The following is a 14,111-nucleotide window of genomic DNA, read 5'->3' as shown; positions in this document are numbered from 1 at the left end:
CACAGTAAACCCAGCCAGTATTTTCGGAAATAGGTAATTGGTCTGGAAAACAGATTAAACCTTTGTGAGGATTTAGCGATCGACAAACCTTTGTCTTCCTCATAGTTTTCCAGGATCCTGAATCTTATTCTGGTTTTCTTCTTCTTTCAGCCTTTACTTTGTTCCAGTTGGTCGCTGTGGGCTCAGCTGGTTTCTTTACGGCAGCGTTACTCTCCGCACTGACCTTCACCTACTGCCAACACCTGAATCGGCCTTCAGCAGAGTTGGCGGTGATCCACCCCAGCACGCCCAACCACCTCACCTTCAACAAGCAGGGCAACACCACGCCAAAGAACGAGAAGTACATCCCCATGGAGTTTAAGGTAAAACTGCCTGTACAGAGCTACAGGCGTTACATAACTCATTTTGCTCACAGCGCCATCTTGTCAGGGAAAGTTCAGTACTGGTGCCCAGACCCGTTGCCAGACCTCATTCTCAAGGGGGGCACAATTATTAGCCTACAGTACGTATATTTTGTATTAGTTTAAAATAATATTCATGGTATAAATGTTATGACAATAATTTCCAATTATTAAATGCCCACATCACCACAGGTGGAACCATAGGCGTCAGATACGCTGGGGACATGTCCCCAGCACTATTAATGATAAACAATTTTGTCCCCACCACTTATCAATTTATTATTAACACTCGAACTACCGTATGTATAATGTATGGTAATGGTAATTTTGACCATTCACAATTCATTTGCATATAATTTCAATAATCACAGTACAAAGTGAAAAAATAGATGTGTAATGTGAATACAGGTTATGAGTAAGCAAAATGTGTTCATTGACCAACAGAAATATACGCTGAATCTGCTTTTGAAATTACAGATAAAAGCTCCTTTTATTTTTTTTTTATTTATAACGCAATAGAAATTAATTATTCCTTTAAACTTAAAACTGTTTAATTAATAAATGCATTAACATATGTATATCAAATCATTTCACTTCTCTCTTGCCACTCCTGTCGGGGCTCGTGCACCATGACGTGTCGGGCTTTTGTGCTCAGTTGCGAGGAGCACGATGAAGTTTCTTCGTGTCATCAACACATTTTTTTTTTTATAAAGAACTGAGGCATTTATTGCAGCCAGGTCGAGGGTATTACAAAACACTGGTCATTTGCATTTGTTTTGCCCTGGTAGACGGTGAGTGATGTGTTGTCAGTTTTCAGCACCTGTGTGGTGAACAGTGACCTTTGCATCTTTATGCACGGTGGAAGCTCTTTTCTGATTTTATTGACTGTGCCAACCAGGCACATATTTTTAATGTTTTAATGACAAAGAATGCAACATTAGTATTTATCAAGTAATTTATTTAGCTAATATGATAATATAAAATAAAAATTAAAGTAATTTTTTTTCAGAGATCTGTACCTCAAGTGGGGGGAGGGGGGCCCCCTATGTAACCCAAATGTTTTCAGCCTATGGCAAAATAAAGGAATTGGCCTCACTGTTCCAACACTATTGGAGGATACTGTATACTGATAAACTTTCCCTCATTCTTCTTCAGAAAATGCTTACACATCACAATGAAAGCATGTTTTGATATGTGTAAGCATGTATATGATATACATGCATAAACCAGATATTTAAAATAATTATTGTTGGAGTCTGAAAGGACATTGAAGTCTGCAGTTAAGGTGTAAAAGCTTCAGCTGTTTTGTCAGGTTAAGAAAACATCATGTTGTTTTCTCCAAAAACATTTCTTGCAGAAAACTCTGAATTCTATGAAAGCGAAGAATGATTTTTATACCCGCCTTGGGGTGTGGTTTCCCTTAGTGTTTCCAGTTGTGTGTCAGGGTAGCCAATAGAAGGAGGTTTGGATGTAAGGACAAATCATGTATATTCCACATTAGCTTAGTACAGCTAGTGAGAAGCAGGGTGTGGTCTGGAAGAACGTTTGAAATGTGAAGAGAGCAGGAAGGCATTTGAAGTGTATTATTGTTAACACTCAGTGCTGATGGATGTCTGGATCTTGTCAGACATCTTGACACCAAAGGTACTGAAACAACCAGAATCTAACAGGGGGAACTTAAGGGAAACCTTACTTGCCATGCCCGTGCCCCTATCTATTTAAAAGAAAGGTTTTATTAATGTCATTATGTGTCTGAAAATACAGTGAGGATTTACATACACATACTTTAACAACGGTAAGAAGTGTTACCAACCAAACTGGCAGAGCCCCGAACCATAGTAAGGAGACCTCCGAAGACTGCTAGCTCCTTTAGCTCGGATTAGCTCATTACTGCAACAACACATTAAACTACCGGACTTTGTCTGTGTTGAAGAACGGCACTGCAGGGTGATACACAGCCTCTCTTATTATTGTGCGGCTCTCACAAAAGAGGAATAACTCAAAATTTGCAGTGTGACAGAGATATTCACTTGCAGCTTGCTAATTTAAACACCCGGCACACATTACTTCCTGCTTCACCTACGCACCTCTCTGACGTCACATGCCACACTCAGTACACTCATATCTGATACCTCCTAGAGCACACACATACACAACTCCTCACACACACACAAGAAGTCACACACACCAGGATTAGCCTGTAACAGAAGTGTAAAAACGGAGCTTAAGTTTCCCTTAGATTTACTCACAGCTGCCGATCAGGAAGCTGTGAATCTGGAATCAAACTTCAGCTTTAACTTAACAACAGTGCTTGATATAAAGTGATCACTCTGCTCTGTGGGTTCCCATCACTCCGTCTTCTTTGCTCACTTTGAGTGTGTTGATCCACCTCTGTCGTCCTCAGTATCTTTGGTAATCCTGTAAAATTCTCTCCAATTAGCCTGTCCCTTCAATATCCTGTTTAAAACATCCACATCTTAATTTTCATGACAACAGCTGATTGGGCAACAGCGAAACGTCACTCCCTTGCACTCCCTTGACCGGTGTTTCTTCAATGGCTGGAGTTTATTCTCATACAAACCTGACATCTTGTTGAGACAAACAGCCACAAACCGGGCAGGAAAAAAAGAGCTGCTGGATGTCCTTCATTGATGTCTGTTGTGTCGTTGTTTGTTGCTGTTGCACTGGTACGTTATGCCACCATTCCAAACTGTACCGTACTGTACCAAACCAAACCGTACCATGATGGAAACACAGAAATAGTTGTGTGACATCAGCTACTAGATCTATACGGTTTGTATATTACCTCTAAATTTAAGTTCATGTTTGTTTTTAGGTGACTGGTGTTCTAATTTTGTATTCAACAACAACAATGTCTTTGTCTCTACACCGTAGACGCTTAACAAGAACAACCTCCATGTGAATGAGGAGACATGCAACCACTTCCCCTCCCCACTGGCCTCCACCAATGTGTTCAGCACCACCTACTATCCTCCAAATCTGGGCAAGTACGACTTCCATCCAGAGTCTCCCTGCAGGACCTACATGCACAGCTGAGGGAAGACTGGAGCCAACAGCAGCCTGGAGGGTTTCAAGAGATTATCCTGCTATTAGACACAATCCTAAAGGACAGTATATGAAAGGAAAAAAAATAAAGGTGCAGTGAGTAAAATGTAGTAACATTTATTGGTGAAGAAGCATGTTGCTGCTGAATATCCCTCACCTCACTCTTCCCTTCCAAATGTGTTGGAGAACCTATGTAGCATTCCGTTAGCATCAAAACTCAAAAGATGTTTAGTTTGTCCATGTGGGCTACTGTAAAGACATGGCGGTCCAAAATGGCTGCCTCTGTAGAGCAGGGGTCGTTCTGGGGTAATGCAAAACAATTCATACATTCAGGTGCAAACTAAAATAATTTAAAGGAATATTCTCACAATGTGGCACATTCACATGCTTGCGATAAATAACTTAGCTTAGCATGAAAGGTACCTTGGTCCAACCAGAGCTCAAAAGAACGCCTGTAAACTCAAATAAATCTAATTAGCTAATTTGATCCCGGGTGTTCAGTCTTTGTGGTTGTGTGCAGGGCTGGTGTAGCTACTAGGGAAGCACAATATTATCGCCCTGTACAATTATTATTTGTTTTATGTTGATTTATTTTGCACAATGAAAAAAAATCGAGAACATAAGGAAAAAAATTGTTTTTTTGTCAGTCTAGAAGACTCAATTATTATCCAATCCAATCACTAAATGGAGAACAAATAAATGAATACATTTAAAACAGGGTAACTCAAATGTGGCTTTGGAAGCTGTGCTACTTTCACAAGTCCAGGCAAATTAAAGTAGACACCAAGCACCATGACATCCAATCTGCAGCAGGACCTCAGGTATTGTATTCTTATGATGTCATCATGTTGTTTCAAAGAAATTGAACTGTATGTATTTTAAAAATACTTGACATTGCAGTATGTTGATACAAAATATGAAGGCATTTTCATCTTCTCAATAAAATACAAATTACAAAATAATATTATGTATTTGAAATACTTTTAACCTAAACCCAAATACCTATTTATCAAGAAGTACTGCCCATCCCTGTGTACCAGTTATTGGTACACAGCAAAGCAAATCTATTGTCAAAAAGACCAATATCGTGCATCCATAGTAGCTACAGCATTTAGCCTCACTAAAACCGCAAATCTTCCTTATTACACATCTGTGTGTTCTTGGATTCTATAAATGAGATGCAGGTTTTAAATGATGGCAGACGGAAAGCTAGCAAACCATATCCTGACCGCCGCTCTAGACTTGACTCTAATCATTACCAACAAGCAAGTGGACACATTACCCAAATGTTGAACTGAAGTGGAACTAAACCCCTAAACCTTCCTTACTGCTCCCACTTCTCTTGCATTTTTCAAAATCAGGCATTGGGCATTATTGGGAGTTATTACACTTAGTTACACTCTGACACCTTTTCTACCAACTTGCCTCACATCTCTGAGGAACAACCGTATATTTCAACTGGACGTCCCTCTCACTTCCAACTCACAAGTGAGTTCAGGACAGTGTTAAAGCAGGCACAGACCTCAGGGTCCAGCGCTTCAACTGAACTACAGACTCTGTATGTCAGCTGCATTTCCACTGGACTGTCAAGAGACTCATCTGCTGCTCATGTATGTTGATAAGGATGTCCTTCTGTATTCAGAGGATACAGCCCAGTGTTACCAGAAATCTGGGAAACTGTGAGTAGACAAATGATCCACACACATCATCCTTCACTGTGTGTGTGTGTATGTGTGACTGGAGAGAAGAAACAAACAGACTTCTTTGCTTTTTAAAGCAAATAGCTTTGCTTTTGCTATTCACGTTAAGCAGTGTCCACATTGGAAAACACTGAAGAGGACATTTATGGACATACCTCACTAACTGTACATCACTGAAGTCTTTTTCTGACTTTTCTGTCAAAAGATGAGACAAATTATTTTCTTCACATATGTCACTTTGTATTTGTGTCAACATATATTTTGTACCTCCTTTGGGACATTTTATTTTTTGTTTTTTTTACTCCTGTATCATAGATGTAAATGTAGAGGTCTCAAACTCGCGGACTGTGGACCACTTGCGGCCCCGAATCAATTTCATGCAGCCTCGAAATATCAAGTTATAATGATTGTTTTCCTCTCTGTTGTTTTATTTACAGACTCATTTTGCATCACACATACGTTTATTTATTCTTCCATATCATATTATTTTGAAATTCTATGAAATATCATCATGAAAATCATTATCATGATATAAGATTGTGAAATCCTTTTAAGATAATTTTGCCCACCCTGACACTCACTGAACAGTTTTTTTCCCCTAAAAATGTAGACGCTGAGTGGCCCCCAGGTCCTTCGAGTTTGAGACCCGACCAAATACAATGCAGCTGTACCTGAACACACCATAGATGAGCTTTTCAGCAACAAATGTATCTGACAAAAATAACACAACAATATAAAATAGATTTTCAAGAAGGTAAAATAAACCTTGTTTTGGGGGAAATTGTTCTTATAGTTTTGCCCAAAATGAAAAATAATCTTGGCAAGAAAAAACATCTAACAGTATCTTAAGATATTATAGCTTACTTCAAGCGTTAATTGTCAGTAACAAGTGTAAACAATGGTTTGCTTGAAATGGTATAAATGCTTAAAGGGGATTTCTGGGGTTTCTTGACCTGGGCCTTATATATGTTTATAAATGTGGGTGTGTACGTTAATAGTACTGACAAAAAGTTTCACGATGGGTCCAGTAGATGGCCTCGGGCGGCAGCCGCGACAAGCAGCAATGGCTTTATAAACATAGGGTACAGGTTGATAAATACCGAATTTCCCCTCTAAAGGCAACTTAATCAAGTAAAGGAAGACTCATTTTAAGTAAATATTTCAAACATGATTTCTTTACTTAACAAGAAAAATAAAATCAACTTAAGAATGTTTGGCTTATTTGGTTTGGCTGTTTTGCAGTGATACCTAAATTGTCTTATTTCTAATATTTGCAATATAAAACTGTGATTACACTGCAAAAACAGGTAATTTAAATATTCTTAAATTGGCTAGAATTCTTAAAACTAGCTTACAAATCTAGTCACTTTCAGAGTGCTATGTGCCTTAAAACAGACCAAAAACTAGACAAGATTTAAGATCTTAAACAAACTACAGTTGGGTAGTATACCATGTTTTAAAATTATAACATCTTTCAAACACAGTTTAGAATTACAAAATACAGTTACCATACTTTAGAGAGGAGAGCAGACTCTTCTTACTTCTTACTTAAAATTATACAAAAAAATATTGTTCCTTGATTGGGATTTCATAGCTTGTTACTGGTAGTTAGAAGGTAACTACTAGCCTAGCAGTAAGCTGTAATATCTTATTAAGACCAATTTATATATATTTTTTCTCAAAATGTGATTATTCTCATGCAAAATTTGCTTGCCAAGATCATTTTTCTTATTAGGCAAAACATAATTTCCCAGAAATGTGGCTTTTTTACTTTGTTGAAAATCTTTTTTTGCAGTGTAATAATCAGGTTTAAAAATACTATGTCTTGTTTTTTCATCGTGTACTGTAAAGAGTGGAAAACAGTGGTTGCCTGGAAGAAAAACACAATGTCGAAAACATTCTTTTAAAAAAATAGCTTACATTCTGGTTTGATACAGAATGCTAGTAAGCAAATATGGAAAGAACATGTTCTAAAATGTAAACTTGATGTTCTCATAAGACTGGGTGGATTTTGTCCTGCTTTCCCCCCTTGGGTCAAAAACACAGGTACCTATGGCTTGGTACAGATTGGAAGGGTCTCATTTTACAAACACTGGATTATGTGTCACATGGTACCTAAAAGAAAGTATAATTTGTCAAAGATTGCTTTGAAAATACACAATTCATACATTTAGCATTTCAGCCTGACTTTCTAAACTTAAGGATGAATTGGAATGGTTAAAATTAATAACTGAAATTATGCATATGTAAAATGAGATGTCCTGTTGCTGAAAAAGCAAGATTGTATTAGAATTTTAAAAATAAAATTCATCACAATAGTAGCTCATTTTAAAAGGAATCGACACATATTTGCTTTAAATAATGTTTAAATATACACCATGTGGGTTTATTGCTACACTATCTGACGGTTCTTTTCATATTAAGTTAATCTGTTATCTGTTATATGTATATTACACACACAGTATATGTTGTGTTTCTTAAATGTAAATACCATAAAATGAAATGAACTGAGGTGTTTTTCACCTTGTGTAGTTTATGTTGCATGAAATGAAAAAAATTATCTTGGCAAGTAAGTTTTTCACTACAAAAAAAATCTAACTCTGTCGTCATAAGATATTTCAGTTTTTTTTTTTAAACTTTAAATACAAGTAAAATTAATAAAGTGAATTAACACAAATTGGTGTGTGTGCAAATACAAGACATTCTGAGCTAAAAATTCTTAAACTCAGCTTAATCAAACCTAGTCATGCCTAAATTTTGGGCAGTTTTATCTCATTTTGGCCTGTTATTCACGGTGGCCGACCGGCAAACGCACTGCAATGACCCAAAAGGCATGCAGGAGGAGACATGAGCTGCATACTCACAAAGGCTGCAGATTCAAAAACACTAACGAAAGCAAAAACAAATGCAACCTTAGAAACACGCTGCAAAAAAAAATGATCTGCAGAAAGAAACAAAACACATGCATCAACATAAACACGCTGCAAAAACAAAACGATGCAAAACCGCAAAAACACGCAGGAGAGAAAACACCAGCATGTTCAATAACGGGAGTGCTTGGGTCAGTGGGAGCGTTCGCTGTCGTGCAGCTCTTCGACCAGCCGTTATCATACTCTGGGACTACGTAATTCTTACTTTATTAAAAGACCTTTATTAAGAGGTTATCTGACTGCAATCAAGCTATCTGACACTCGTTTATAATCAAACTATCTGATGCTGAATTTTAATGTCTGAATTACAATTACAGGGATTTTCGGTTAAAAACCTGCAGTCAAGCTGATTTTAAGGACATCGATGTCCGGTTTTCAAAATAAAAAACTCAGATCACCGTATCTGTGTACACGTTTGAAAGCACATCTCGTCACTGCTATGTTTCAGAGACCTATTAATTGAATATAAGCATCTGTACAAAGTACTGTATACATTGATAGCTGATAGACTACTGTAAATCAGATGTACTGTACAATGTTTCTACTCCCAGAGCGAACTACTGCCAAATTGAAACACTGATCATAAAAACTATAATAAAATAAGAATTAAATTGTCCCCGAGTATCATAAGTAGTATAAGTAGTATAAGGTTTAAATAATAATAAATATTTTCGCAGCTGGATACAAATTGTTTTTTTGTTTTTTCTTTTCTTTTAAAGATATAAAATCAAGTTAACAGTGAACTACATTAAAATTAAATAATACAGCGTATTAATATAATACACAGGCTATATTGGCAAAAAGGGAGGGCTATGGATAGTCACCTCCTCTTGTGGGTGGGACAGTTTTAAGGAGGTAAATAGAAACTGCTATAGCATGACACAAATCTGTACAATTCTTGACATCCCGTCTTGTTGTTTAACAAGCCAGCTTTTTTCTTTGCACTCTATTTTGCGTCATCTGAAAAAAAGCGCACTCACAATATTTTCATACGCAGGTAAGAACTTTTTTATTATCTATTTATTGCATTATTGATAATATAACCAAATCATCATCTTTACATACATTGGGCTTTATTGTATTAATAAATGGACAAACCATGGCATTGTTACAAACAAGATTAGTTCCATACATTTTAATTACCCAAGCATAAGGTGATCCTTTTTGTATGTGACATAAAAAAATATACAATGCTGACCACATGTTGTTGCGAGTGTATTTTTGACCTGTTTTCTAGAATATGATACATCCACACAGTTTTTTATTAAAAAGCTGTAACTGTCAAAAAAATACCCATGGTCATGTTTTGTAATATAAATAGCCAGCCAGTGTCCACCAGACATGTAATGCTATAGTATTCATACTCCTTCTTTAGTAGTAATCAAGAAGTACTGTACCTGTCTTTTGTTTGATATTTCATTTACTGAATCAAAAACAGCATAACATTAAAGAGTAACCGTACAGGGCAGTGAGGTTCTAAAACACGCTTCCAGTTGCACATTACAAGTTTTAATCAAAGATACATGTTCTGAGCCCCCCTCATCAGGTTCTACGTTAAAACAGAATAAGTTGTAGCCTGCACCAGAATCTTGATGCGTTACGGCCAACGACCTACTTTAAAATGGCGTCCAGTGGTTTGTATTAGCTGATGATATTCTCTTGCATATTGTCCTCTCGGAAAATATGGTTGAAAAGGCTTGGCTGGGAAAGGTTGACTGTCGGCATACACACTTATGAACTCTGTATCATAGTGTCCAAAATTAAAGGGGTTATGCCCATAATTTCCTGTATACCCTTCAAGCTGTCGGGTAACTTTTTAAAATAAAACTTTCTGCCTAAAAGTCCATCATTATCCATCTTTGCACCGCAGACTGTCCTGTAACCATGATGCTTGGTTTGCCTGCACACATGACCACATCGCCACCAGAAGTAAACAAACAGCGTTAACTATGTTAATTTTTAAATGAACGCAAACAGAATAGAATAGACGTACACATAAAGTCCAACAAAGTGTCTCTCTGATTTAGACGTGTCCCGTGTATTGATAAGGCATATTCCACGTCTTTTTTTACAGGGTGCCGCATCTTCTTCTGATCTGATTTACCTGCCAGAACAGGTGCTCCATAAGGAGAATCTTTTTCTGGTTTACATTTGTCGACTAAACACTGCTTTTTAAAACATTTTTAAATGTACACTGAAAAAAATCCAAAAAACAAAACAAGTTGGATAAAATTGTTTTTATTCATGCCAGAGATTTAACTGATTTCAATAATAGATGCTGGTCACAATTCAATTTGTATTGTACAGAAGTGTATTGCTGCCGCACAATAATATACAATACAATAAACTCATCATGTTACAATGCATCCAGATCTATTTATTTTGCTGGTGGGGCATCAATACACTTCTCTAGTGTTGTGATTTGGGTCACGATAGTTCTTTGAGTCCCTCACATAGAAAGTTTTGGACTGGACTAGAATGAATTTCACCATACAGAAATTATTAACAGGCCATAGTTGATTCATCCAATGCAGAATATTTTTATTTTTAAATGCTTAACTTAAGTATTCATAGGCCAGTGAGTAGCACTATTCTTTGCTGTCTACAGCTATAACCACAAGCTCACCAAAATAAACAAACGTAGATATATATATATGTATATGTACACAAGATTCTATAAATGTCTTTTATATGTATTCTTTATTTACCCTTTAGCCTTTTTTATGTGCCCCCTTTCAACTCTTATTTTCTGCCTCAGAGGTCATATCAGTTTTATTTCAGTGTGGATCTTTTTTGAGGTCTGTCACGAGCCTCTGGAAGTAGCGGCTAAACCCCTGTAGGGATACGACCATTTCCCATCTTCACTCTGGGTGTGGCCTGCCTCCCTGTCCGATATGATCAACAGTGGGCTCTTGATGCAGAGTTTTGCATCACTAGGAAGGTAGCCGACATTAAGGGCCGAGATATATTCCTTGCCCTGGGTTTCGCAGTGACTAACACTAGCAGCCTGTGTGTCCTGCACAGGCCCGGACTGGCCATCGACCTGCCGATGCACATTTTGGGCTGGCCCGGGGCTGTCATAATTTAATAAAAAAGTATATTATAAATGATTTTTATCGACTGCAACGGTATTTGAGACACGAGATGCTCAACGGCCCACCTGCACAAACTGTTCTGGAAGGATGTCACATGGTCACCTTGAACTGGTGGCTTTTGCCTCACAGACACTTACTCCGGCCGAGCAGAAGTACTCGTGGGGGAGAGGGAGGCCTTGGCCTGCCTGTGGGCATGTGAACGCTGGCATGTCTACCTATATGTGCGGGCCTTCACCATCCGCACAGACCATCAGGTGCTGACGGCACTGCTGGCGACCCAAGACTCTGGGCACAGACCCATGAGGCTGCTGAGGTGCACTGTCTGGCCAGAGTACTACTCATGGCCCATGAGGGGCATTTGGGGATGGTCAAGGTGAAGCAGCGATGTCAGGATATAGTGTGGTGGCCCCACATAGACTCTGAAAACTGAATAAAACTCTCAAAAATGGAATCCGAGGAGGAACAGAAACCCTTCAGTGACACACTCAACCAAACCCTCCTGACCTTCTTGGCATCCAAGCGTTCCACCACACGAGCTAAAGCAACCACTGGACTACTTGAGGGATGAGCCAGTCCCTGTATGTGGGAGCCCAGGGCCAGAGCTCAGGGCTCAGGTTTACAGATTTGGATGAAACGCTGGCGGAGCCCCTCACTTTCTGCAGGGGACTGGGTCAGGAATTAACACCTCCATCGCCAGATTAAGCTAGAGTCATACAGGTCGGAGCATTTTTTTGTTTCCATGGGGTCCCCTGTTCTATAGTCTCCTGTTGCATGGGCATGGTTAAGTTATGTTCTGCAAGTGACAGGTTAGTGTGCCTTTAAGAGTTGTGGCATGGATATACTGTTGTGTGAATACTGTAGCAGTGCAGTAAAGTCAACAAAGCTACACGGTGTGGTTATCGAACCCATGCAAACATAACAGATATGATTAGGATTACGGTTGGAGTATGTCTCCAAGGAAATGTTTGTAACTCAATGTAGTGTCATATGAAGTCATGGAAGCCACCTTTGTGTATGTGTGAGAAATCTGTTAACAATAATACATTTAAAACATTGCAATATTTTTATTTGAAATATCATGATTTTTTTTAAATAATAAAAACATTTTTACACTATAACACATTATGTGGGGTTTTCACATGATACAAACATGAATATCATGTTTTACTCCCTAAAATTAATACATAAGAGCATCTGATGCGTTTTTCCCCTTAATGCCTTTATTTTGACAATGCTGACATCTGCTGGCGAAAGAAGAGAACCCATGCAGTTTCTTATTACTATGGTACACTAATACAACGTTAACATAATAGACTGTGTAACATATTAACATTGGTTAGTGTGTGTTTTCTTTTAGTACCACTATATAATGATGTATTAATGATAATAATAATAATAATAACAACAACAACAACAACAACAACAACAACAACAATAATAATAATAATCATAATCATAATAATAATAATTTAACTACTACTACTAATGATAATAATCATAGGCAAGGCACAAAAGGAAAACATGAACACTTATAAGCAGACAAAGAATTTAGAAGATAAAACAGATCTTAAAAAACAATAAAAGCAATCAAATAAAAAATTATAAAAAGAAATCACAACATTACACCATGACACAAGAAAAAGCATTATAAAAAGGAGTGAATGGTACATTTCAGGAGCTGAGTCCTGAAATGTGTCGTCTGCTGAAAGATAAAAAGAGTACTGAGTGGAATCACTGATCACTTCGACTTCGACTTTGACTTGAATGGAAACATCGTAAACGTCTCAAATATTTTACTCTGACATAATAAGATTAATGATTTTGGGCTAGGTAAACCCAGCAGGTAACATATTAACTGCTAAAGTGGAGGAGGGTTAGGAGAGTGTGTTTCCTGCTCTGTGCTCATGTGAGTGAGAACATCCTCCCTCATCTGAACATGAAACCCAATGTGTTCAACTGTGGCTGTAGCTCAGATTTTTTAAATATTCCTATTGTTTCTTACATCTGTGAGAGGGATCAACGACACTGTCCAGCACTGGTGCTTCAAATGGGACAGACTGGTAAGTTACTTATTTTACTGATGAGTCCACAAACCAGCAGCAAAACACATGCACTGGATTTGGTTTACGTGTGTGAGTTCTTTCTTTCTTTCTTTTTGTTCATTCCTTCTTTCTTTCCTTTCTGTTCTCCTTTCAGTCGGCTCTTTTTGTTCATTCTTTCCTTATTTCATCCCTGCTTTACTTTTACTGTCCCTTCTCTCTCCTTCTTTCTTCCAGTCCTTTTCTTTCTCTCTCTCTCAGAACTGGGAGATGTTTTTGAAACAGCAGCACAGTCTCAGACACTTTACGTCTCTTGAAATATATAAAAAAAGATGCGAGATAAATGCAAAATATGCACGTAAATATAAAATATAAACAATGATACAAAGAAGAAAGAAATTATTAGAATAAAGTAAAAATATGATTGTTATGTTTAAAAATATAAGGACATACAGCATGACTTTGTTCATTTAAGTACTTTTAGAAAGTGCTGTCTCAGAACAGATTAATAAAATACATATTTGTACAAATTCTGCCAATAAACCCTCCTAAATGTCACACACTGGTGCTTTAACTTAACTGTAATCTGAAATAGTGTGTTTTGGTTTCAAGTTAGTTGATTTTCCTCACAATGAAGTGTTTTAGTGCAACCAGCAGGGGGCGTGACAGCCACTTACACTGTGAAACTTCACCACATCAGCCTCAGTAACAGTAACAGATGGAGAAGCAGAATAAAAGGAGAGTGACACACACTTTGTGTGAGAATTTAGAAGTTTGAGGAACTTTTTTTTCTTACTTATTATAAAACAGCTATTTAATGATTGTTTAATGATTAAATTAATTAAGGATTATTGAACAATAGGTGGGCCACACGGTGGTG

General features: G+C 37.6%; 1 protein-coding gene across 1 annotated transcript in view; it reads left to right on the top strand.

Moving 5' to 3' along the window:
* LOC131455282 (semaphorin-5B-like) overlaps positions 1 to 10,373 on the top strand; it is a 52,497-nt gene extending 42,124 nt beyond the window's left edge. The window contains exons 22-23 of the mRNA XM_058622826.1: positions 151 to 362; positions 3,297 to 10,373. Coding sequence (XP_058478809.1) covers positions 151 to 362; positions 3,297 to 3,458 — 374 coding nt within the window. The 3' untranslated portion in view covers positions 3,459 to 10,373. The remainder of the gene's footprint in view (positions 1 to 150; positions 363 to 3,296) is intronic.
* Positions 10,374 to 14,111: the final 3,738 nt, after the last annotated feature.

The sequence above is a fragment of the Solea solea genome, chromosome 2, assembly GCF_958295425.1.
Source record: "Solea solea chromosome 2, fSolSol10.1, whole genome shotgun sequence".
NCBI classification, from domain to species: Eukaryota; Metazoa; Chordata; class Actinopteri; order Pleuronectiformes; family Soleidae; genus Solea; species Solea solea.
The sequence above is the reverse complement of the archived record's forward strand: the minus strand, read 5'-3'. Positions and strand labels throughout refer to the sequence as shown.